The 25,296-nt window shown below is 39.4% G+C and overlaps 4 protein-coding genes across 4 annotated transcripts; 1 reads left to right on the top strand and 3 right to left on the bottom strand.

Annotated features, from left to right (window-relative positions):
• Positions 1-1,707: 1,707 nt before the first annotated feature.
• zgc:77752 (uncharacterized protein LOC393862 homolog) lies at positions 1,708-5,040 on the bottom strand. The gene is made up of 12 exons (XM_068722348.1): positions 4,859-5,040; positions 4,687-4,767; positions 4,190-4,308; positions 3,928-4,065; positions 3,551-3,822; positions 3,157-3,459; positions 2,796-3,047; positions 2,593-2,709; positions 2,395-2,496; positions 2,204-2,284; positions 1,995-2,105; positions 1,708-1,830 (listed from the first exon to the last, which is right to left on the bottom strand). The coding sequence occupies exons 1-12, from the start codon at positions 5,038-5,040 to the stop codon at positions 1,708-1,710; spliced, it is 1,881 nt and encodes a 626-aa protein (XP_068578449.1).
• Positions 5,041-7,751: 2,711 nt separating this feature from the next.
• LOC137881173 (ADP-ribosylation factor 5-like) lies at positions 7,752-11,762 on the bottom strand. The gene is made up of 6 exons (XM_068722967.1): positions 11,578-11,762; positions 10,780-10,860; positions 10,532-10,641; positions 10,222-10,293; positions 8,287-8,412; positions 7,752-8,180 (listed from the first exon to the last, which is right to left on the bottom strand). Exons 1-6 carry the CDS (start codon positions 11,642-11,644, stop codon positions 8,097-8,099), a joined length of 540 nt encoding a protein of 179 aa, XP_068579068.1. The 5' UTR covers positions 11,645-11,762; the 3' UTR covers positions 7,752-8,096.
• Positions 11,763-12,457: 695 nt separating this feature from the next.
• Positions 12,458-17,563, top strand: si:dkey-30c15.2 (uncharacterized protein LOC558938 homolog). Its single transcript, XM_068723246.1, has 12 exons — positions 12,458-12,575; positions 12,689-12,732; positions 13,512-13,575; positions 13,823-13,954; positions 14,683-14,787; positions 14,880-14,929; positions 15,039-15,158; positions 15,278-15,323; positions 15,541-15,612; positions 15,756-15,909; positions 16,020-16,102; positions 16,196-17,563. Exons 1-12 carry the CDS (start codon positions 12,543-12,545, stop codon positions 16,349-16,351), a joined length of 1,059 nt encoding a protein of 352 aa, XP_068579347.1. The 5' UTR covers positions 12,458-12,542; the 3' UTR covers positions 16,352-17,563.
• Positions 17,564-18,227: 664 nt separating this feature from the next.
• neto2b (neuropilin (NRP) and tolloid (TLL)-like 2b) lies at positions 18,228-25,099 on the bottom strand. The gene is made up of 12 exons (XM_068723126.1): positions 24,800-25,099; positions 23,541-23,597; positions 22,837-22,995; positions 22,085-22,333; positions 21,863-21,910; positions 21,573-21,700; positions 21,136-21,237; positions 20,731-20,857; positions 20,457-20,570; positions 19,758-19,888; positions 19,557-19,649; positions 18,228-19,484 (listed from the first exon to the last, which is right to left on the bottom strand). The coding sequence occupies exons 1-12, from the start codon at positions 24,807-24,809 to the stop codon at positions 19,035-19,037; spliced, it is 1,668 nt and encodes a 555-aa protein (XP_068579227.1). The 5' UTR covers positions 24,810-25,099; the 3' UTR covers positions 18,228-19,034.
• Positions 25,100-25,296: the final 197 nt, after the last annotated feature.

The following is a 25,296-nucleotide window of genomic DNA, read 5'->3' as shown; positions in this document are numbered from 1 at the left end:
GGTATATATTCACTTTAGTAACAATAATGTGTCTTTCTGTTTCTGTGGTTGATTATTTCCCATACTTGTCACAGGCAATTGAATCCTGAATCATTCTGCTAGTGGCTTCTGAAACTTACACTACATGTAACATTACACAGCAGTGAAAATTACTGCAGTAGTCATTGTCACTAGTTAAATACATTTTAGGCAAAGTACATGGAATAGATGCCTACTGTATACTAGTCATTTGTGGGTAAACATTAACCAATGCTACTTCAAAACCAGTGAACACATCATACGCCCAGAGTACTCTGTAATAAAACCACAAGATGTCTACCAAATGCATAAAAACTGAATTTTCTTGCTTTCAATTTATTTCAGTTACTGACTTAAAATGAATACATTAATTATTTTACCTTAGTTATCCTGATCCTGCTGTGAGTGTCACTCTCACTCTCTCTCTCTTTCTCTCTTTCTCTCTCTGGAATTCGGCATGAGCATTGAACCAAAACACTGCTGTCAACTTCACTATGACAACTTACCATGGAGACAACTTTCTGACAGTGTCAACAGCAATTCCCAATATGTTTCTTATTGAAAATACAGCATGCTGCAGATGGTGTAAATGATTTATTAGACATGAAAGTCTGAAACAGGGCAAAGAATCACACTATACTGTTTGGATTTTACCTGAGTACAAGGGTACAGTAGCTTACATACCATTTAAGGTAGCCATGAAACCAAATGTATTAGCCAACAGCAAACATTGTGTCAGTGTCATTATTGAATTCTAATGTGAGGGCTTTACTTCAAGTTGAAGTACCAGCAAAATATGTCATAAGTAAATTAGGATTAGGGCATATTTGTGCACATTTATTGCGCCACTCATTGGGTGATATCAGTAAGTTTTGGGGACTGGGGCACCAGCAGCCAAATCTTGCCATGGCCTCCAAAAAAACTAGTAGGCGTCCCAATCTGCCTCTTTCACAGCAGACATTTTAACTGGTCATAGTAGGAAAAGCACAGAAACCCAAAGGTGTTACTAATAACATTAACCATGGCTCTGTTCTCTTCAAGTGTCCCAGGAAGCCATGACAATGTGACAGTGATCATGCACAATACCAGGACCCTGAATCTGAAGAATGAATATCTAAACTGCATTTAAAGCAATTAGTCGTGAGACTTTATCCGTAAAGTAGTAAAGAGTACTCATGGCTGTAAAAAGTTAAAGTATTATTGTGTGCCTAACAACAATGGAGTTCTGAATGGTTATTATAGTTCTTAGTCCACATAACAAACCCTCATAGCTTAATCCTAGCTATCAAAACCTATTCTGGCACCTTACCAAGAGCCTAGATCCATTAGAGAAAAGCTGCCATTAACTGACGCGACTGATAGCTGCATTTGGACAAGAGGGCCTTTCTGCCATGTGCAGTTGCCAGAGGAAGCAGGGTAGACGTCAGGAGGGACGGCAGTGAGTAAGCCAGGCGAGTTTCCTCGACCACCAGCTTAAACAGATCACCGGGTATCCCGTCAGGGGGGTAAAAACCCGACGGGCTTGGTGATCCTGACCCTTTAAACGGAGAGCTGGTTTATTTTATAGTCCTGTATCGAGGCTTAACTCCCGGATCTAACACTATACATTGCCCACAATCAGGTGCCAAAGATGAAATCACTTTTAGAATAAAACTGCTCTGTTAGTTTTTGTTTTCAGATATAGACTCTTCAACGTGTAGCATTGGTGCTGCAGGCCCTCCTGAGGTATGTGGAGTTGTGCAAGGTTTCTCTCAAACTCGCCTTCAGGACCTTAGTCAAAGTTGCAAGGCTTCCCATTTCCTCCTGGGAGTGCTGTTGATAAAAATAAAAAAGGGTAATTATTGAACTCAACAATACACCCTCATGTTAAAGGGTTTCTAATGGAACTACCTACATACACACACACACACACACACACACACACACACACACACACACACACACATCACCATACTTTAATTCCACATGTGTCTTACCCTTGTAAGTGCTCGCACCAATCGTTGCAGCACTGCATCCTCTCTGTGTGGACACAAGCTGGTCACTGTGCTCACACAGCTCAGTAGACAATAGATGGTGTGTCTTTGTGGCTGTAATAATGTAATATTGAAAATAACTTTTTAAATCTTTGCCAAAGAGGTTAAGAGTTTTTAAGAAGAATACTCAGGAGTCAAATGATTATTCATACCTTCTTGAGCACACTGAGAGACTTCCTGTTGTTTGCTCCACAACTCAAACTGTCTACATCCTCTGCACTCAGAACAGGCTCCTGGATGAGGTTGGAAGAAACAGAGACAGGACTGAGAGAAAGATGTTAACCAGAGCACGGGAAGTGAAAACTAAAATTCAAAACGTCAAGGTGTATTTTTTGACACTGACCCTCAACTTGTCCAGCCAGGTCCACAACAGACAACTGAGAACCTGAGGATCTGATTCGGTGACCAGCAGAGCCCAGCCACAGTCACTGCTGTTCAGTTCCTCCTGTTTAAAAGGTGAGGGACAGTATTAAGTCTGTGGTTTTAGAGCTAAAAATCAAAAAGTTACATGTTCTGATGTAAAATCAGGTTTGTTTTTCACCTGCAGCAGAGCCGATCTTTGCAGTATGGTTTCTCCTTGAGGACCATGGTCTGCCATTGCTTTAGCAACAGAACGGGCGACTGAGGTTGGGCCAGGATAATGTGGATTTCTGCAAAACTTTATATTAAATCAATCAGTTTTAAAGCATTTATATCAAAGCTTTTTTGTTAGCTACATTTTCTGATATTAAGAATCACAGTTACCTCACTGTTAGAGCTGTATTTGGGAAGTGCCTTTTTCACTGGGCATCTAGACCTCTTAGCACAGTTATTGTTTGTTGTCATGCTAGATATGGGGATGTTGAGTGTATGAGATGCCCTTTTGGTGGTCTGGTGGCCTGGTGAAAGTGGGGCAAGCATTGGACTACCGGGTCTCAGATCAGGTCGTCTCAAATTCTGTACACACAATCTCTGATTTCCAAGTGCTGGGGTGCAGTATGGACTCAACTCCAGATCCTTCAGGACAAAATGCAACAAAGTGAGAAAAACCTCAATGAACAGTTTGATTTTACAGAAGACATTCAGAAACTGTATGTAATTGTAGATAAATATTGTAAAATTGGACCTCAATTACTGCGATCTTGCTGAGATCAGAGTCACTGTAGCTGCGTTTGTCCAACAGCACCTCTCTCTTCCTCTCCAAGAATCCCAGTGGCTCGTCCCAGGAGGACACCGACCCTGAGCTCGCCCACGCCCCCTTGTGACCCTCCCTCAGTAAGGGCAAGTACTGTTTAGACACCAGGGTCTCCCTCACAGTCCTGTTCAAGGTCCTCAGTACTGACCTCTTCTCGAGCTCAGCCTGGATCTCTGGAGGAGCAGGGAGACCCAGGGCTAAGCAGGAGAGATGCACACACAGGAGGTACACCACCTAATGGGAGGACAGAAATGAGGAGGAGGTTAACTGTTTACAGGTATGTTCATGACAAAGGATTAATGTAATAAAATGATAAGGTCCGGACCTTGGGTGTATGTCTGAGGGTGCGTGCCTCCTGGCCATGCAGCATTATTGCCTGTCGGTTTAGGTAATGCTGCAGGGTGAAAGGGACTCCATGCCGCATGCTGAGGTCTGGGTACTGGACCAGCTGTGTGCCAAGCAGGCGAGCAAAGTCAGACACCTGGCTGAGCTGCGCCCGGGTTTGGATAGAGTGTGGCCTTTTAATCCTTACGTAGTGGACGGCCTCACTCGGGCTGATGCGCAGGGTGTAAATGAGGTAACAGGCTATCAGGACACCTGTTGAACACCAAACACACTAAATATTCATAAGTGCATTACATGTGCACAAGCTGACACACACAGTGTTCATATGAACAGTAGACACAGTATTTTTATGCCTACCTGTCCTGCCCAGGCCTGCATGGCAGTGCACAGCCACCCTTCCTTCCCTCACTGCAAAGGCCAAAACCTTCACCCCATCGATCATACCGATGAGGGAGGATACACCAAAATCTTGCATCCCGAAGTTGTAAAAGTAAACTGCAAATATACCGATATGTGAATAAACCACAGCTGAACGTTAACTGTTTCTGCTTATTTATATTTCCCACGTTGTGAGTGGTACAGTCTTCCATGTGGTGTATTTACTGTATCAAGATCTCACTGTCATTGTCCATGAAGATCTGTGGAGAGTATGTGAAACCACTTCCAGGGTCTAGTGGAGGTCCACAGTGAGCATGCTCTCCAGGGAGCTGCATGTTGATGATTGATCTGATGTTCAACCTGGGAAAAAGTGATAAATTATGAAGATGGTTGACACTAGTGCCGTGTTTGTGTATCAAAAGTAATATTTATTGTTATAATAAACTACATATATGTCCACAATGGCATTTTACTTTTTTGTGTAATTAAAAAGCAATGTCAGATGTCTTATCCACATTTTACCCAATTTTTTTTTCTAAACATATATTTCTCATCTAGATCCATTTCTCCACTTTGTTTTGAACTAATTGCCTGTACGTGCACAAGATGTTGTACAATGATAATGGTCCCACCTTTTAGGCTCATAATTCCTACAACTACTCATGTATCATGCATATCCACACACTGCACAGGCACACAGGAGAACAACACAAACATTGCAGGAATTTTAGTGATTACCTTTGAAATTGTTCAATGATGTTGTACTTCTCAATTAGATTATTGGATGGCCGTGCCATGGCAATAATGTCATCTGTTAGCCTGCAATAAGAAGTTCATAATTAGTAAATTGCCACTTACTGTTTTTGATACAGCACATAACACAGCAACATCTATGAGACTGATGTGTCACCAGGAGGAGAAAAGGCCTCGAATGGCCTGTTGATTTAATTTCCAACACTCTGGTCCTTCATAGCGGCAGTCTATTCCTCCACAGGCCAGCAGACAGAGGAGCTTGGGTGGGATAGCCTTCACTAGGTTCTCCCTGGCCTGGGAGTAGGAAGGCTGTGGTACTGGTAACAAGGCCGGCAGCATCCTGCACCGAGGAAAACCCCAAGATCAGCCTGAGACAAGGACTATGCCCAAACTGGGCCAACCTCATGTTACTTTCTTGCCTCACTGTATGTGAGCTTTTGACAAAGACACAGCTTGTTAAACTGACAATTTTGTAGTTGTTTTTTTCAGTAAGTTAGCATCGTGTCAAATTCTCAATACTAAAGTTGAGTTACTCAAAAAATAGAATTTGCCGTGGGGCTGGAAAGAATAGCAAAAATATCAACGTATTCAAAATACAATGATTATATATTCTATAAAATACAATAAGATCAATAAAATTAAACTTACCCTTTTGATTATGTTGGACAGTGAAGCTGTAAATCCCATTTAATGTATTGCCGGGTTTAATAAGAGTGCAGGAAACTGAAAACTGCAGAACACACGTGCTCCTCTATGCTGACCCACCCTGCTGCTTACAGAGATACACACACTGCATTGACCCAGCTCCACTAAGCCTGATTACCTGTCATAAATACATTAGGAGAGACATTCACACATACTAGCAAGCCAATTATATAATGCTTATACCTTCACCTATCAACACTGTATGAAGGTTCTAATTACCAGGCACCAGCTGAAGTTTCAGACATGATTTTACTTAGATTGTGATGCACAGAAAATACGAATTGATGGTCTCACTTCTGTTAACAAGCACCGATAGGATTTTCATTTACTTTGAAAGAACAACTTTATGTTGTTCATTTACCGTCCAAACACACCAGCACTCGCTTTACCTTCACCACTTACCAACTGTCTGAACCGATTTGAACATATTGTGGATGAATGGAATAACGATCCTAAAAGTTGTAGTGTGACTTCCTTAAATACATAAAATGTAAATAAACAGGTCTTCATTTTAAGGACAAAGCATTAGGCACAGAAAGGCCTCTCCCATACATAACATATGGTTTGTTATTGTAGTGTACTTTTGTATTATTCAAACCGGTAGAAATAAACTATACTCTGTAAATGTTTCTGATTATCTGCATGCATGTATATGGGCCTGGTTCTTATTTTGAAATTTACACTTATTTCAAAATTTCCACAGAAAAAGAGTTTCTACAGACCCCAACATAATTCAAGGCATCTTTTATACAGTGTTGTTTACTGTCCACTTCCACTTTAATTTGATGCAAAGTGCCACAAAAACCAACAGACTCATTTAGTAAACAACCATTTACTGACCGTAACATGTGAAAATACACAAAAACATATGGATTAACATGTTGGCATATTCTCTCCCAGGTATCAACAAAGATTAACTGCAGGTCAGGTACGGTGGTTTACACCTGTAAGAGAGCCGCATGACGGCTTATTTACACCTAGGACTTTTTAGTTCTTAAACAGAATAAGCTTGCTTGCCTAGGGCTATTTCCTACATGCAGAAGCATGTATTTTAGGAAGTGCACTGGTTTGAAAGTGAGTAATATTTAACCAAAGACAGGCCAGGAACTAGATCTGTGTGTCTTAGGTCACAAACCTAAACACCGATTACCCTTCCTCTTATCAGGCACAGTTTGTGATAGAAGCTGACAGTTGAGGTTTTTTTCCGTCAGTGATTAAGAAACATTTGAAATTAAAGCCAGATTTGATTTGATCTTCTGTGATACAGTAATCAAAATGGTTTTATAGTCAATTTTTAATGAGTAAAAGCTTCAAGTCCAGATAAAATGACAAGTGCCTGTCGTCTTTATTAAGACCTTTTCTTGTAAAATAATTTTTGGGAATAATTTTAAGAGAGTGGTAGCTCCAGCATCAGCAAGCATAGGTTGGAATGTATACACAAAAATAAACTAATGGGGCAGGTACGCTTTAGTTTACAGTATTTTCCTTCAGACAGTATAACAAACTCAAACAAAAAACATGCTACTTTACTGCGTCACACTGACATTGGCCATGTGTCAACACTGAAAAGGCTCTTCCTTCCTCCTTTCAGGGGAAAAAGATGTTCTGTTAGTGTGTGTCAGTAGAAAAGAAAAATTCTAATTAAATCCCGTTTGTAAACAGTATGAAAACCTGCTTGACAGTTAAGTTGTAAAGAAGCAATGTACATACACACTAGCATGGTTCTGCTGCACCTCAGCATACACTGCAGAACAAAAGGAAGAGTCTTTCTGTAATATTTTGTCTTTCAAAAAACAAACAAGTCACTTAAGCACCTAATGAGTGAGCATAGCCTCAGAATGAGATATGAAAAGGCTTAGTCAGATTTGTGTTAAGCGGGACCAGAAGGCACAATATTCCCGTTGGATCCATTTACTGGGAGGCCATGTGGTTCCACACAACTAACTATTTATCCGGAAGAAAAAGAAAAAGAAAAAGAAAAAAATAATAAAAATCTATAAAATCCTCATCCATCTCATTCTACGAGCTACAGGCCTTTACAGAAATGAGTTGGCATGAGACATAGCAGTGAAGAGCAAAGGGTCACTTCTGTGAGGGAGTCAGATAACCAAGAGGGGCTGTAGAGAGGAAGAGCCCGAGGGAGCATACAAGTTGTCCCTCACCAAAGCTCTAGTTATGTCATCATATCCCCCGGGTTCGGCTCAATAATGGCTATAAGAAAGTCAAACAAGTATACAAGTGGTCAATTACTGAAAATTCTGCCTAGACAGCAGCAGGGGTCTCAAGATGAAAAAAAAATGGAAAAAAAAAACGAAAAACATAAAATAAATAAAAAAAAAAAAAACTTCAAATCACTTCATTTATTGTTTTTTCATAAAATTTCCCTAAACGGCCATTTGCTCATCATGCAACTGAACGTGGAATTACAAATTGTTGCCATCTAAGAGTTGGAAAGCAGAAGGAGAAAACAGACTATATCAACAGATAATAAGGTAATATTATTGATAAGAAAAAAGAAAAAAATAGTGATATTAAAATTTCCCAAAGACGATTATATATTGTCCACCAGCCTTGTCCTTTTTATGAACATTGGTTCTGGAGGACCAAATGTTTCTGGATTGAATGTCTGTGCCTTCTCTCCTGTCCTGTTCAGTCTCATCTCTCTCCGTTAGACCGAGCCTTCTTTAGTTTTACTTTGACAACTTTGTGGATAGCCACTCAAGTCCCTCATACAGCCCAGTGCCCTGGGTTGCGGTGGTTGCCTGAATGTGCCACTGTGGGGTAAGAGATTATACGAATTAGATATGACAAAGATACAAATGCAACTCTCAGATTACTCTTTCTGCAGGTGTAGGGAGCATGTTTAGTCAGATTACTTACATTTTTGTTGCTGAGGTGCTGTAGGCCAAGTTTGTCTGTGAGTTCGCTGACTGTTAAGGCATTGGGAAGGTCCTGTTTGTTAGCAAACACCAGCAAAACAGCGTCTTTCAACTCATCCTCATTCAACTAGAGGGGCAGAAACAGATTTCAACATCAGCTCTAAGATTTCAGAAACAAGATTCAAGAGTGATTATATTCATAACATACATTTACAGAGAGATAATATAGGTTTGTCGTGAATACTTAGGAAGTCTAAAATCATGAGAATTTCTCAAGGCAGTGTAGATACAGTGCTGTACACCAATGTAGTCAGAGTATATGCTTAAAAAATGCAAATGATGGACTAAAAACACAGTTGGTAGGAGTTGTACCTTAGCTGCAGGTTTTTTTGCTTAGGAAGGTTCCTAACTGAGTGAATTGACCCAGAAGTCTCAAAGTGGCAGCCATGATAAGAGCTGGTCCAATTCTTGTAATGCTAACACAATTTGCTCCAATGCTTCCTTTCTTATCTCCTTAAGCATAGGGTACACTGGATCACCTTTTACAAAAGTAAAGGAGATAGTAGTGTCCCACAATTTCTTGCAGAGTAATATTTAAAACAATGCATGATTTTTTTTAGAGAGTTATATAAGTTTATCTAGCCTGCACAAAACGGTGTAAGAGCGCATCGGGGGAATGTCGAAGATGCGCTCTTAGTAGTCCGTCTTTGGGGCAGACCCACGTCAGTAACATCCACCGTCTCATAATCATTTAGCCTAATGTAAGTGCAGTCTGATTCTCTAAGTACCACGGTTGTCTTTTCCTAAGACCATCTCAATTTAATTATCCTTCACATCTTTCCATGACCTCATGATGTTTTTCATTGAGATCCAGGAAAAGTGTGAAGTGTAAGACAGAATTTGTTTGACTCTTGGACCGTAGCCCACTTCTTCACAATGTCCCCGGTTTGAGTCTAGCCTTTTAAACAGCTGGAGGTTTAGGAAGCAGTGTATTAAGAGTAATGGTTAAAGAAAACAGTTGTCTTTACTCACTCACATTTTACTTCAAAACAAAACTCTACTCTGATGCTCATTCCCCACTGGCCTAAAATAATGCATGCAACATAATGACAAAGTGAAAATTAAACAATACACAGTCACAAACATGTGGAGCCCGGTGAAGTGGCATTTCACTTAATGCAAACGCAATTCTTTGCTCTCACAATATTTTGGTGACTCATCAATAAGTTGACCACGCCAATTGTGATTAACAGGTTACTTCAGTAACACAGAGCAAGTACAAAGCAATTATAATATGAGGATTAAGGCTATTGGGCACTTCTACCATTGATGTGCTCAGAAGAAGTTAACCTAATGATTTCAAAATCCATGGGCAGCCATGCAACACACATTAACAGATGCTGCTAATTTCTCATTCCCAAAGGGATGAACAAATACAGGTTTTAGTTTGGTGAAATATCTTCATCAACAAACTTTTTTTCCCCCATGACTAAGACAAGACGATGAAGGACCATTAACTGTGACAACATGCAATATCTTTGACAGAAGGACTAAAATGTTTTTCAAAAATAAAAACTTGGGAACACCTTGGTAGCCAAATCCTTACTGCGCAAGCCACGTAAGCTCAAACTGCAGCACCTTCTCTCTCCGTTGCTGCATCTCAACCACACCCTGCGGCCCTCAGTCCTTCAGTTCTGACAATTGTTCTAATACACTGCAAAAAGTTTGCGGTTTGAGTCTAGTTCGGGTGGTTGATTAATGCATACTTCTGCATGTTGGGCGGTGCAAACTAAAATCTGATTAAAATAAAGTGACTTTTCATCGACTAAACTACGAAGAATAAAAATTACTCAAACGTGACTAAACCTAATACATGTTTTTATATTTAAAGATGAAAACCAAGATAGCTTCTGAGCTGAACATAATAAAAACCTACCATCTTCGTGAGCTCCTCTGAAGATTCTGTCACTCTTTCTCTGTCATTGCTGTCCACAACAAAGATGAGGCCCTAGATGAAACAACATTAAAGTTGTTAATTTTCCTTTTCTTAAGTTAAGATGCTGAGAAATTGCCAATTATTGAATATGACGGAGTTGGGAGTGAAGTATTTGTGAAGCTTCAGCATTATACTTTGACATGAATACTGGTTAATTACAGAATTTAACTGACACAGCATTTTACTCTATCAAACATGGGCTTAGCTTTACATTATGAAGCCAAAGGTACTGGGGCAGTCACATTCATACCTGTGTGTTCTGGAAGTAATGTCTCCAGAGGGGTCTGATCTTGTCCTGGCCACCGACATCCCACACAGTGAAGGTGATACTTTTATATTCTACTGTCTCCACATTGAAACCTTGACATGGGAAAGAAAGTAGACAGATCCTTATAGCATTGCACACAAAGTTAAATGAGTCAAACATTGTTGAGGTACACATTAAATGATCAAAAGGACCATAAGTGATCTTAAAATAAGCGTTAGTGTGTCTCTTACCAATGGTTGGGATTGTGGTCACAATTTCACCAAGCTTCAATTTGTACAATATTGTTGTTTTTCCGGCAGCATCCAGCCCAACTAAAGTGGAAAAGTTTGATTAAAATCGACATTTTATCAATTACATATACATTAACTTCATCGAGAACACAGGACTCCAGACTTATCCGGAAACAGGACTTACAATGAGCTCACAATGACACCTCCATCAAACGTCATAAGTAGTTAGTCAGCGTTAACGTTACCCAATAACAAGTTACACAAAGTTGGGAACAGAAAACACCAACAAGTGACCGTCTAACCATTTAGGTTAACCAATCAGATTTCTTTATATATTTTCAATAAATCATCAACAAACAACTTCTAACCCCAACTATATAAAACGTGAAGTTAGGAAGTGTTAACAGACCCACTTGGCAATTGCGGCCAAAACATCTCTTATTAAAAGCTATTAAAATATAAAATAATAATATAGTCAAGCCGTTTTCAGGAAAAAGTTGTCGTTTGCTGACTCAATTGCCAAACTTCTTTAGAAACACCCGAAACGCAGCTAACGTTATGAGCTAACTTAGCGCTTGTTGGGAAAGCTAACGTTAGTTATATTATATACATTCTACAACTGTAATTAATCATATGGCTGTACATCTTATTTTAATTCCGCTTCTGCCCCACTGTTGCACTTTGACAGTTTGATAACCGCACTGCCATTGAAAGCACATCAAGAACGAGCTAACTAACTACTTATCTAGCTAATATCTAGTGTGTGTCTAGTTAGTTAGCCACACAGCCTTCACTCACCCATCAAAATCCTCTTTTGTTTTGTGCCAAAAAACCTATCAAAGAGCGACGACATGGTGAGCCCCATGACTGCTCGATGGTGTCTAAATATACTGTAAGAAAGAAGCACTGATACTGGCCACAGCAACACCGACGTGTGCTAGTTTTACACTGATCCAGTTATAGGACACTGCCGAGTGCCACGTCCGGGCCAACGTGGAATCTACGACGTCATCAGTTTGAATCAACTTTATTAACACACATCGCATCACAACACATCGTCTGTAAACATTAACGTTTTGAGTGCATCGTGTTTTTTTTTAATACACATTCAAGCTGTTCTTTTTATTCAATATACCCCGTGCCATCACTTTGTAGTCCATATTTAACACAGAGGAAATTACTTGGACGTTTGTTTTAATGCTAAAAAGTTGTTTGTCATCACCCTGTAAAATGCAAGACGGTTTCGTGCCACTAGATGTCTCTGTATCACAAACGTTTATCCTAATATAAGTTGTGAATCGGGGGGTTTATGAGAGACAGTGTGAGTGTCTAGAGCTGCTTGTTATTAATGCAATACATTACAGAGATGACAGTTGATGGTAAACATTTGGCACAGAAGCAGAGACAATACGGATATCTAGTGTTTATAACTGTTATTCTGGTAGGAAATTGAAGCTTCTAGCAACGGAGGTCCAAATAGTACGGGGGTATTCTGTTTCATAGTTTTAATTTCTTGAAAGACTGGTGGTAAAACCAAGAATATTCCCATTCCACCTAGGGGTTTCGATTTAAAAGTGTTGCACTAAGCACACACTCAAAGCAGGTGGAGTCAAAACAGCAGCACGTGACAAGGTGTGTACTTTAATAGAGGTGTGCTTTGACAAGAAGTCATATTTTCACAAAGGCCTGTTATGGAGACAGGTTATTTAGCTGTGCCCAAACAGAGAGTGAATTTTGCATAGATTGATTATTGGAAATTCACCATGGAGCTCAATGGTATACTGAGTGGAGATCAGGTAGGCACTTACACTTAATAGCTTATAGTTATGTGAATGATTTAATTAATTGAAATTGAAAACAGCTTCTTTGAATAAAAACTATTAATGTGGAAATTCTGTTTTTTCTTTAGATTGATGCTCTCTCCACTGTGTACTTAGCGTTACTTACTCTCAGGTAAAATGCTTTGTCATATGTTTTCTCTTCCATGCTTGATTCCTTACCGGCAACGAATGTTATTTATTTACATTAGGAGTTTTTTTTAGTAACCAGATTATGGCATATAAAATGAGTTGTAAATAACAATCTTATAATTTCAGTTTTCTGATAAGGAGAGGTTTGCCAAACTAGCATGGCAACATTTAAGAAGAGGCAGGCTTATTCTCTTTCTGGCTTTCTTAAGTGTTCTTACCTCATGGTGTGTTCTATTAAGAATATTTCCACCATGTAAATGTAAGGAGTATTCAGCACTGAGTTGTAGTTCACAGGATATTTGTAGCTTCTGAAAACTTAAAAGTTCTTTCAGTAAACTCAATCACCCTGCTGCTGTGTACTGATTGGTTTCTTTCTTTTGCTTGTGACAAAGAAAGCCAAATAATAGCTGGTGCTCTAGAAAATGCGGGAAATAAATCAGTTAGTTAGTTTCTATGGAGCCAAGAGAAGGGTTATGATATCATCTTACAGCTTTATATGCAGGTGTCACATGTGTCTGAGGTAAGTTGTCTTTCAGGCATAGAGGCCTATCTCATCCTCAGACACCGACCAGTGCAATAAATCCACCTTGTCTCATGTTTAGTGTTGATGTGGTGCCAAATGACCATGAGTTCGCAACTTTGTGTTCCTCATTTATTGTGAACCTTATACACATGGTCAAGAAATCAATGCAGTGCTGATATCATTTTGCCCAAGTCTATATGGTGTTGTATAATACTCCACATATTTCTGATTAACTGCAGCATGATTGGGAGTTTTTCTGTCCTGGTGGTTTCCATGGTGAGATGGAGGCAGCTAAAAGAACAGGTAAGTCAGGTTGTTTGTTTGTACTTGTGTATTTGTGTTACTGTATGTTGTGTGGTTTATCAATAGACTATATATATATATATATATATATATATATATATATATATATATATATATATATATTCTATAGTTTTTATAGTTTGTTGATGTTTTTGTACAGAGTGTTTCAGTCCAGGGAATTTGTTGACTTTTGTCTTCTTATGCATCTCACAGTTGCAAAGCAACCTTTACATGTATTTGTTTGCAGGTGCACCTCCTGGTGCAGCTCGCCATGGCAGACCTCCTGGCTGCTTTGATCCTGATGTCCACCAGTGTCATAAACAAAGTGGGCACTGACAACAACGTAGCCATCTGCCAATACAGCCTGCCGCTGTCACTGGTGAGAAACAGTTACTTTCACTTTGTTAGTTGTCTTACTCTGAATCATTTACAAGGTTGTTTCCTGGTGGGTGGAGGGTCATGTCTGAGGTTCAATGTACTTAAACCAGACAGGGACATTAAGAGAGGCTTGGGTAAATACACTCAGATTTTGGTACTTCCCAGCTGAAGTATCTGTCTTCAGGGTTGAAGGTCAGATCACTATCTCAGTGTTTTGCTGCTGTGTCGCGTCACATTGTATTTCACAGTGATAAGAGTTAAGGGCAGATTAGATATTGATTTTACACAAAACAAATGTAGAAAAGAATTGATCGTTGGAACAAAAACAGTGTTATTCAGTTTCATTCAGCTCAGATTGTGGCTTTCTTTCAAAATCCAGATATGGAAAATATTTAGCCTTTTAAAGTCCAATATTTATTCAAAGCAAAATGTCAGGTTACAATTCTGAATAGGTGAAAATGAAGTGACCCCAAGCCTAAAATTAATAATTTAATTGGTTGGAGTGATATTCTCAAAATGTAACCTCTTCAAAGAAACTATTAATCGAGTAGGACAAGGACTTGTTTGCTATGGTATTTAAAGCATGCATACAAAAACTATTACCTTTGGGAAGTCATAACTAATCAGATTGAAGTCATAGGGTCATATTTTGCTTCACTGTATCTTGTGCTGCAATAAATTGTTATACTTGACAGTTGCATATTTGTGTGTTTGTCCATTCCTTTCCAGACATTTTATTTCATTTCATTTCTGCTTGTGGTGGTTTACGCATGGAAGTCAAAGAATGCAATCCAAGGGTGGAGAGCAAGACCCACAGAGGATGAGGGGGTGCAGGTGAGGCTTCCACTGCATTTGTAGATTGTAGTTTTCAAAAACAGTAAGAGCTAATTCAATAATGTAACTCTCCCCATCTGTCTGGTTTACAGAGTCGGTGTAGAAGGAAAATAGTCGCTATACCTGTATATGCCATTGTTTGGTGAGTTTGTTAACAGCATACTATAACTTGAATTACCTCTCCAGCATTTTTAGACGTCATCTTGGTGTACACATTTTAATTCTGTATCTCTGTGTTTCCAATATCACAGGTTGATCCCCATTGCAATGTACTTAGCATATGTGCTCACTCCCTTCATAAAATCCACCTCGCTGATTCCAGCCACTGACAACTCATTCGTCGTCCGTAATGATACCAAATACTGCACCAGGTGAGCACACAACGTTTATTATGAATTTACACTAAAGTCACTGCTTTCAAATATGTTACAGAAGTGAAAGAGGTCTGTTCCCCTGCCTTTTTTTGACCTTTTGATTTTCTTTTTCTTAGTTGTATTTTGTTTTTGCATGTCTGGAGGGATTCCTGCTCTGATGCTGTGAGTATAAAACTCTCTCGACACTTTTTTAAACCAAAAGACTCTTTGTATATACATTCACTTAAATTTCCAGTGTTTTCATTTCACAGCATTTGTTCTATTGTTATTTAATTTTACTGTATTTGATTGGCATTGTTACATATTGTATTTCTTATAAGCATTTTGTTATAGGTTGTACTGTAATGTGTCAAAGCTATCATGTTTATTTTCTTCCCAGGAAAGAATTCATGACACTTTCATCAGAGTTTTTCTTTTCCTCATTGTGATACCAGTGATGTTGTCTTGCTCTGTAAGTAATAAGCAATCATTTGTCATTTACAGTTTTGTTTAAATATAGTTGTGACTTATAATTTCACAGTGCTATCTAAAGCCTTGAATTAAATATTTACATGTATGTAAGCAGACTGTAATAATTTTTTTTTCTTGTTTTAGGTTATTTACTATAAGGTTGGTAAATGGTATAAAAGACATGAGCAGGAAGGGCTATTTCCTGTGGAGGGAGATGGACGTTCAAGAAGGAGATTCAAAAGAGTGTTTACGACAGCAAGAAATATGGTGATAGTCATCTTATTCTGCTGGGCACCAGGTACACACACACACACACACACATATATACGTATTTAAATATAATGTATCACACTTAATCAAATTTAAATCAATATCAGATTGATCACTGTGTCTTTCTTTCTGCTCTAGCTCTTTTCCTCATTCTACTGTCTACCCTGATGATCTGGACAAACATTGAACAACGCAGCCTATTTGGCCTTTATATGATACAGGTATGTTTCAGAAGGGGAATATTGTAAATGAGAAAAATAAAATATCATCTGATATCTGAGTTGCAGATTGCATTATTTTTGTATTTATTTCAGGCTGCAAGTGTGTCTCTGCAAGGCTTCCTGAACAGTATGGTTTACGCTTGGAGACGGCCCAACTTCACGGAGGCCGTACTTGGGGAGAATACACCCCTGGTGGCACACCAACACCTGGCCTTCTTTGATGAATCACTGAGTAGCTCAACGTGCTGAGAGACATTTGTTGTGCTGCTGAAAGAACATATTGGCCTGAGGCAGACTGACCCCATGCCTGCACACTTGATGACTTCATGTCAATCTAGACTGAAACACAAAATTATCTCATTTGTGAGCTGAGGATGAAAAGAAATTGAAGAAAAAGATGAAGGACACACAAAGACTCTTTTTAAAAAACAACAACAACAACAACTGATGCAGTGTTTTTCTCTGCAGCTGCTGATCTTTTCATACATTGAGCAAAGTCATCGGCGCATATATTTTTTTGTATAAATGGGGACAAGAAGGACTTCTGGATGAATTGTAGAATTGTGTTGTGTTTATATATGTGCTATTAATATACTGTTTTATTCAGATTTAAAAGATGCCATTAAGAATTATGGATATAGTTATTTTGTCATATTTTGTCACATGTATTTATATTGTTTGATAAGGTGCTTTTTAACCAAGTGTTTTAATAATTGACTTGGTATGCGACAGTCCCTCTGTAGTTCAAGACAGGAATTCTGAAAAACCTGTTAAGGTTGCATAATCTGCATTCCCCGCCGTGACATTTCAGAAGCATGTGTCGCTTATGTAACAGAGTTCAGTCTGAGGGGCATTTATGAGTTGGAACAGAGAGGAAGGCTGAGTTGCTGCAGACAAAGAAGGAACAAAATGTCTCCTTTGTCTGTGTGCAACCATTAATGTATATCATGAAGACTAGTGTGTTGTTGTATAACTGAAGTCACATAACAGGCATACATGTCATATGGTTGTTCAGTGTTCACACACACAAACACACGCACAAGGATCAGTACACTTTAACGTTATAATATCCTAAACTTCATGGTCATGTTTAAGTATGCGTTTGTCTCTGAGTTGAAGTCTCTGTTAATGGTTGATAGACTGCAGGCCAACCTGTTGGAGCTTGATCACCTGACTCACTCATTTATCTACTGTACTGTAACTTGATGTTCACTTTCTTTGCTGAAGGTCACACAGTCGCCTACATGAGGGTGACGCACACAATATAACTTAAGGGTTATACTCAACACAATTATATGAGATCTGTCCAAAATGATTTGCCTGTTTAGTAACAAGTTTTTGTTGTTTTTCCGTTGTGAATTCAGAAAACAAAAGCAAAGACCCTTGTTGATAAGTTGAGCAATTATCACAGATCCAAATTGTTGAGTCGTTTTACTATAATAAAGAAAGCCATGCAGCATGCATCACCTGAGCCTTCTGATCTAATTTTAATTTCTTTGGAGCAATCCTCTGATGTGCCCCAGATATCCTGCCTATGATAACATGTGATAAAAAATACTGACTGTGCACCAGTTTTACTAAAAACCAGTCACGCTCAGCAGCTTTACAGTACCTGGGAAAGAAAGAGATTTGATAAATCTTGTTCCTTTAAATATAAGGCCAACTTTGGAAGCTTTTGAGCAGCACAGTACAAGTCATTAAGAAGGATCCATTCACACTTACCGACTGTTTGGTTGAAAGGAGCCAACCAGAGCAAACCTTTTATTATTGAATTAATTATTCTTGAGCATGACAGGGCCCACGGCCATAAACAGAACACATAATGTAGTGACAACACAGCATGTTCATGTTTGTCTGTACGCATAGTTGCTCCATTAATTATCTGCTCAGTGAATTTTCTGAATATGGATGTCTGAATGTGTTTTAATCCTCCAGCTCCAAGGTCATCTGAGTAGTTTGGCATGCTGAACACATTGTCATTGGGATAAAACATGGTAACAGCAGTCTATCATAGCCATCTGTCAAAGGTGTACACTGTGCACATGTGAATTTGTTGTCCTGAGAGGAAAAATAACAGAAAACGGATCTCTGACTTAATCAGTTAATAACTTTTACATGGTCTGTTTATTTTTTTTTTAATCTCCATTAGACAAGTGAAAAACCCCATCAGTTAATTCCATGTCTAAAGGCAAAATAAAAAATGAAACTGAAGGTTAGACTTTGCCAATGCCAAACAGTCTGGGGCTTTTGGGGGTTATGTACTAAAACATACCACTCATCATCAAACTGACAATTAACATTATAAGGGAAGTTCCAACCAGCATACTTGTGCGACACACCTTTTAAAAGATTCCTGATCAACACACACACACCTGCCTCCTGGAAGGGACATCAGTGACTGCTCGACTTCTGACTCACTCAAAGGCATGATGATACTTATTATGAACCAAAAATGGGTGCCGAAATGTACATATATATTCTTTAATACAGGTGATAACAGAAACTGAGAGTTGATTTTTACATTGTTTCTATAAAACGTAACCACACTTCCTTAAAACATTTATTCAGAGCCTGAACTCTGATCGAATACATTTTTCAACAAAATCAATTTGCTTTACAATAAAATGTTTTTAACAAAATACATTGAAAAGAAAAACAATACACAGCATAATTATCTGTATTCACTTTTACACTGATCCCAAATATGATAGCAGCTCTCTGTCAGCTGTTTCAGAGTTCAAATACAATTGGCAGTGCTCAGGTACCTTCAATTAGTTTTTTAATCCTGAAGAACTGCTCTGTAACAGACCCTGTATTTCCCAACCTCACTGTGAAGGAGGCGAGTGAAAAAAGTCAAGGATTGCCCCAAATTGTGGCTCTGATTGAAAAGTTGTCGCTGCAGTATTTACAGTGCCAACCTTGTCTTTTCTTTTCAGAAGTCCATGGACAAGGATCTTTGCTGGGCCATTTCATAGTTCCCTCTTCGGCTTCCTGCTCTGCGTACATACACATCATACCTTCCATCTTCCTCCTCCTCTTCGTCCTCCTCCATCACTCTATCCTGCCGCCCCATCGCGCTATCCCCCATACCATGATGGCCTTGCATTCGTCCTGGTTTCATACTAGGCCAGCTCTTCTTCCGCATACTGCTGTTCAAGTCCCTGAAGGGAGGTAATGCGCTTTGAAGGTCCCCTCTGAAAGGGGGAAGCTCCAGGGATCCTCTGCCCATGTCATGTGCACCTTGACTGGCTTTGACGGAGTTGACAGAAGCCTGAGAGCCACAGTGGTGTTCGTGAATGCAGCGTGAGCCTGATGAGGATCTCCTGAGCGCCTGCAGGGACTGGAGTTCTTCTGATAACTCCCCAAGGTCCCCAGACATATCCTAAAAAAGATAATGTTGTTGTGTAAAAATAACCATGTACAGCTAACAATGTATCAAAGTAATCAAACTAACCTTGTCTCTGAGAGTAAAGAGTTCATAATGCGGAGGGTCAAACACCTCCTGGAAGTCGCCTCGGTGGAACAGGTTATTCTTACGTACCAACACCTAACCAACACCAAATTATGATTCAACACGCTTGATAAATTAGCTATTTATACACCAATATTTTGTGATGCGACGCTAAATAATAAAAATAACATCACTCTATATTACCTTCTTTCGTGGCTGTTTCACTTGCACTAGGATGGAGATGATGAGGAGGAGTAGCACCACACCCGTAGACACACAGATTACTGTCCCATGAGTCTTTGTGATTTGGTGAAAAACACCTTTGCTCTTTTTCTCTGGATGATGGATATGAAGAGTGACAAAGAGAGATAAAATATGAGAGACATTTAGAGGCGCAGTGAGTACCTCAGTAAATTACTTGCTGCCCTTCCCATCAGGACAGTCTGTATCTTTGGTTGCCAGGAACAATTCAGAGCCTTCACTTAAAGCCAGTTTTACTGATAAATAGCCAACCCAATCAATTGAGATGCTTAAGAGCCACTAAACAGCCAAAATGCCTTAATGGTGTTTTTGCTAGAAAGGCGTCAAAGAAGATGAGATCATGACTCTCCTTCCAAGAGGACATTTTGTAAGGATATTCTGTACTGTCTAACATTCACCAGTATGCACTGCTTTGTGGTATCAGGGGAAAAATGAAAGACTTTTTGGGAACATTTGAGAAAAAGAAGAGAAAGGGGCCTGTGTGAGTGTTTATTTTAAAGCCAGAGACCCTTAAGCAGGTGTGAAACAACAGAGACTGACACAACATATATCATATTACATAACGCTACACAACTCATTTTAATACAGCACAGCAGATTTTCTAAGAAAGAACTGCAAAGTGCTTTGGCGCAACTGGAGTACCTTTGCAGTTGCTTTCATCCCAGGGAAAGACACAGTTTTGTATGCCGTTGCACACCAGAGAAGTGTTGATGCACATGTTACTGTGGCAAAAGAATGCACTGCCTAAACAGGGTGCTGAAACACAAACAGGTGTATCAGTATGTGATGGCAACAGAGCCAACATACACTAGTTACGTTACGTTGTTACGTTACGTTGTTACGTTACGTTGTTACGCTACTATTTAAATAGTGAGTTTAGTAGTTTAAAAATGAATAATCTGAAGGGGAAACTCACGGTCTGCAAAAGAAGTGAACAGCATCCGGAAGCGGCTGAGACGGCTTGTCTCATCAGCCCACATCCTCACTACTCCAACACCGGTGTCCAGCATGATGTCATTAGCTACTGTACTACAAAACTTGGCCTGCAAGAAACCACACACCATTTTCTCGTATAGTTTTTGATGTGTAGTCTCATTGAGGCCAAGGTCTGTAGAACAGTTGCAACTTCAAAGTATTAAAAATAAAATGAGTGTGTATGACAAGAAAAAAAAAGATAAACTCTGTTGTGTAGCAAAAGGAGAGAAAAACAGAGTATAATGCAATACAATGTGCAATAAATACACTACATCGTATTGAGGTACTTTGATTTTACAGGCTGCAGTAGCACAATGTATATTACACACATTACAAAATATATTACCTTTAGGTCCTCAATGGCATTACTGCCATCATAAACAGCCACAAAGTTCTTCTTACATTCATTTGAGTTTTCCATCTGGTATTCCAAGAATCGCAGGTAAATCTGGAATAAGCAGTGAGGAGAGATGTACTGTACATGTTCATTTTTAATGCAGTTCCTTGTGTTTTGCTTTGCTATAAGACGACATAACGTTTTAAGGCATCGCTGCATTGAAGGATCAAATATAAATAATTTCGGGCCAGCTAAATTGTATGTGTACTTATGTTGAGTGTTGGATTATGAATACATATGTTTGCTTTATACCTCATGTGCGCATATGTCAAGCTGCGGATGTACTGTCAGGGAATGTTGAATAATAAAAAACCTAAAGCTTATTCTGTTGTTGTGCATAAGATAACTGGCAGAAATGTAAAACCTTAGCAGGCGACATGCCATACCCTGTTGTTCGTAGGGGCTCGTATCGTCCAGATGCAGTCCACTGCCTGGTCTGGCTTCACTTTATAATCCTCCTCCACCTGACTGGAACGGATCAATCCGTCAGCCCCAGTCAGCTCAAACTGACAATCTGACCCACGGACAGTGACAAGAGGCAGATAAAAGGAAAACAGAAAAGAGAAAGGTGATTGGAGTTGATGGTGAAAGGAAGCTGCTGTGACTTTGCATCACATATTGATCTAAAGATACAACTGAAGTTATTTGAGTAGGCTGAGCTGTGTGGTTGCACTACCTGGGATGGGGTTTAAGAGTCCTCCCACGTGCAGATGAAACTCAGGATCTTTTGAGGGAAATCAGTGGAAGTACAGATATTTGAGTGGCTAATAACATCAGAGACATTTGATCAAAGCATTATTTGAGAAGACTAGATGAACATTCACTAAGTACCAGGATGTCATAGTGCGAAAATTGACATACAAGGATCAATAAAACCATTCCACAGTGTATTAATCACCTGCTGTGAAGCTGTACTGGACCTGAAAGCCAATCCCCTCCAGCTCTTCATCACTGAAGAAGCGGATCCACATGAAGCGTCCGCTAGAGAGGACCAGTCCAGGACTGGCTGAGCCACAGAAGCGATTGATGAGTGGCGAGAAGCTGAAGGGACCGTCCCGCACCTCGATGTGGTCGAAACGACATTCAAATGACGCTTCGATGTAGAAGTTGTGATCAAACAGCAGCTCTATCCTCTGGCGGGGCAGGGCTGAGGGAATCAGAGTGATGTTTCACATCTACACAGATGTGATTCAGGCATATAATGCTACCAGAGAATGGACAGCGCAATGAAAAAACATTTGCTCCTTTCAAATTTTTACCCAAGAACTACTGTGGGTCAGACTGTTTTGTGAGCTCCAGTAGCAATTATCGGCAAACTGATGCACAAAAAGACAACAAAGTTTGATGCATTCTTTGGTGTGCAAGACAATGTGAAAAAGTTATTGCCTGCAAGCTTGTTTGTACTTAAAAGACTATAGAGGGAAAACTTGGTCAGTGTTCAAACACACAGAATTAATTCTAAAATAACAATAATCCAAACACCAGTGTGACCAAGACAGATCATTACAAGTACAAGTGTTATTTTGTTCCAAGGATTCCCTTTAACTTCCATCGGAGGGAACGGACCTAATTCAACATTTACAGAAACTCTGTAAACAAAAGGTCAACTTTTTAACTGCAGTGAAATTATCAGGCTCAGTTATTGGTTACCTTCCAGTACGTACAGGCACTCCTTGTTGGGAGGGTATGTTTTCGGGTAGTTTGGGGAGCTGAAGGTGCCACCTTCTGTGTTTCGTTCCCAGTTTCCACAGTGATGAGATTGCTTCGGCCGTTGAGAAGGTCTCGCCCCTTTTGATCCTGCACCTCCATCTGTATGTATGGCAGCCAATAATTACATTTAATGATGGAAACATTATTTGTGCAGTTGATGATACACTTTGAAGACAATAGAAACCTGAGAGTCAACTGTATAGCTAATTGTGCAGAAAAACTTCACTGATCTTTTAATAAAATACAATTTGTGTCTTTATTTAAAGGGACAGTTCACCCCAAAATCAAAATACATATTTTCATCTTAGCTGCTGAGCTATTTATCAATGTAGATTGTTTTGGTGTGAGTTGAGATATCAGCCATAGAGACGTCTTCCTTCTCTCAATTATAATGGGATTATAAGGCACTCAGTTTGTGGTGCTCAAAGCGCAAAATTTAACAGCAATGTCTCTTTCCAGAAATAATGACCGGGTTCCTCAAGTCAATCCACAGACCTTGTTGTGAGCAGTTTCATGTACATGAAAACAATCTAGATTGATAAATAGCACTACATGTAAGAGGGAAAATATGTATTTTTGATTTTAGGGTGCTCCTTTAGTGTAGTCCCTCTATCAAAGGAGTGCAGTGAATGTATCAATCTTACCTTTAGTCTTTTGTGCCAGAGCAAATCCTTCTTCAAGGAACAGGAGACATATCAACACTGCAAAAGAAGCCGACAGTGTGTGAAGAAGAGTACAATCAAGGAATAAAAGAAACAGAGAGAGCTTAGCAGGATTTGTGTGTCAGTACTTGATGCCTCAGATGAATCCTAAATGTATATAACAGGTCAGGCGAGGGCAATTTAAAAGGACAGAATAAGGACACACTGCTTCTACCATCTGCTTAACTCTTTGTCCTATTATTACATCCTCCTAAGGTTCCTATGTAACGCAGTGGAGAGTGGTACGGAACTGTTGACAGCTACTGTCTGCCATGATACTGTGCAAAGATCTCTTAGAGGAAATAAATAAGTTTGTCATGAAGTCATATGTTGTGCCACATTTGTGTCTATTACATAAAATATGACCTAAATGGAGCATCTAGCCCAAGGGCACCAGGCCACTAAAATGTTGCTTTGAGTTTTTACTAAAGTGGCATGTTGACAGGTTTCTATAAAGGTCTACTCACAAGGCAAAAAACAAACACACAGCAGTTATCATGGGCTGCAGACACAGTATGTTTGTTACATGAGACTGCAAGAATTTGTGTACTAGGGAAATGATAGTTCGAAAGATATTTTCCCAAACAATACTAACATCTTTGTTCTGGCATGGCACTAAACTTTGCATCAGTTGTTATTGATGATTTATTGGTCTTCTGCTTGTTTGCAAACTGCGCACATGGGCCTCTAAATTCTTAATTACATTTTAGTATATATTCAATACATTTAATTATTTTGCACTGAACCACTTACACAGGGACATTGTTATCTGTGTGAGTGTGTGAATGACGAACTGAAGCAGCAGCAGCCCAAAGAGACACTGCATGCTGATGCGAGAAAGAGATCTCCCCCTTTCTGTTTTTTTAATTTGTATTTATTTATTTCAAAGGTTGTCTTTTCTTTAATACCAGAGTCAATAGAGCATCATCAGAGTTGGGCGTATTCCTGTCTTTTAAAATGTCTCGTGAATATAAAAATCCAGGCACGTATTGTTTTTTTTTTGTTTATGATGGGGTTTTTTGCCGCAAAAATGCAGACTGCGCCTGAAAATACTAAGTGTGTGACAAATGTGTCAAGAGTCTGTCAAGCAAAGTACAACTCGAATATCAGAGATTAGATTAGAAACTCCCGCCTCTCTTGCATCTCTCTCAGATAAATCATCAAACGGCCTAAATCATGCAAATGTGGATTATCCCACTCACCTACAAGCATCCTCTCAGCTGAAGTCCGTTTTATGGGATTTGATTTCAAATTTGGCCAACGGTGTATCCCTCACATTCCTCTGTCAATGCTACGCGTTAGAGCGTTAGATCCACCGATTTACGGAATCCAACTTTCACTTTTTTCATCCTAATTCCATTGGTCGAGATGAGCGAAGCTTCTGGAGCAGAAAAGCAACTTCTGACTCACCATCAGTATTCCCTTATGGATTAAAAGAAAAGTCAGATGAGGTCAATTTTCCAGCGCAAAGACGCACTTCCTGCAGAGCTCAAATCTATCAGTCTGAGAGTTGTCCTCTCAAATACACGGATGATCTGCGGCTGCTCGCGGTTTTAAGATTGGGCTCAGTTGGCGCGAGAAGGGGGAAGAGCTGATTGCGCATGTGCATCGTCATATATGAGTAGGTAACATGATTATCCCCTCATAGCCTGTTTGGCATAATGATGAATTGCATCAGGAATTCCCATATTTAAAAAAT

Source organism: Cebidichthys violaceus, unplaced genomic scaffold (assembly GCF_023349555.1).
Source record: "Cebidichthys violaceus isolate CVI_PGR_0920_01 unplaced genomic scaffold, fCebVio1.0.p SCAF_3, whole genome shotgun sequence".
NCBI classification, from domain to species: domain Eukaryota; kingdom Metazoa; phylum Chordata; class Actinopteri; order Perciformes; family Stichaeidae; genus Cebidichthys; species Cebidichthys violaceus.
The sequence above is the reverse complement of the archived record's forward strand: the minus strand, read 5'-3'. Positions and strand labels throughout refer to the sequence as shown.

Bases quoted from the DNA above. Each gene is read 5' to 3' on its own strand.
- zgc:77752 (XM_068722348.1), bottom strand. From the start codon at position 5,040: ATGCTGCCGGCCTTGTTACCAGTACCACAGCCTTCCTACTCCCAGGCC. The intron at 3,460-3,550 runs GTCCGGACCTTA...TCCTCCCATTAG, and splicing joins CCCTCAGACATACACCCAAG to GTGGTGTACCTCCTGTGTGT. The intron at 1,831-1,994 runs GTAAGACACATG...TTTTATCAACAG, and splicing joins TGGTGCGAGCACTTACAAGG to CACTCCCAGGAGGAAATGGG.
- LOC137881173 (XM_068722967.1), bottom strand. From the start codon at position 11,644: ATGGGGCTCACCATGTCGTCGCTCTTTGATAGGTTTTTTGGCACAAAA. The intron at 10,642-10,779 runs GTAAGAGACACA...TCCCATGTCAAG, and splicing joins GACCACAATCCCAACCATTG to GTTTCAATGTGGAGACAGTA. The intron at 8,181-8,286 runs GTAAGTAATCTG...CTTACCCCACAG, and splicing joins AGCACCTCAGCAACAAAAAT to TGGCACATTCAGGCAACCAC.
- si:dkey-30c15.2 (XM_068723246.1), top strand. From the start codon at position 12,543: ATGGAGCTCAATGGTATACTGAGTGGAGATCAG. The intron at 12,733-13,511 runs GTAAAATGCTTT...GATTAACTGCAG, and splicing joins TTAGCGTTACTTACTCTCAG to CATGATTGGGAGTTTTTCTG. The intron at 14,788-14,879 runs GTGAGGCTTCCA...TCTGGTTTACAG, and splicing joins CAGAGGATGAGGGGGTGCAG to AGTCGGTGTAGAAGGAAAAT.
- neto2b (XM_068723126.1), bottom strand. The intron at 20,858-21,135 runs GTAATATATTTT...GGTTTCTTGCAG, and splicing joins ATGCCATTGAGGACCTAAAG to GCCAAGTTTTGTAGTACAGT. The intron at 20,571-20,730 runs GTGAGTTTCCCC...TTTGTGTTTCAG, and splicing joins GTTCACTTCTTTTGCAGACC to CACCCTGTTTAGGCAGTGCA.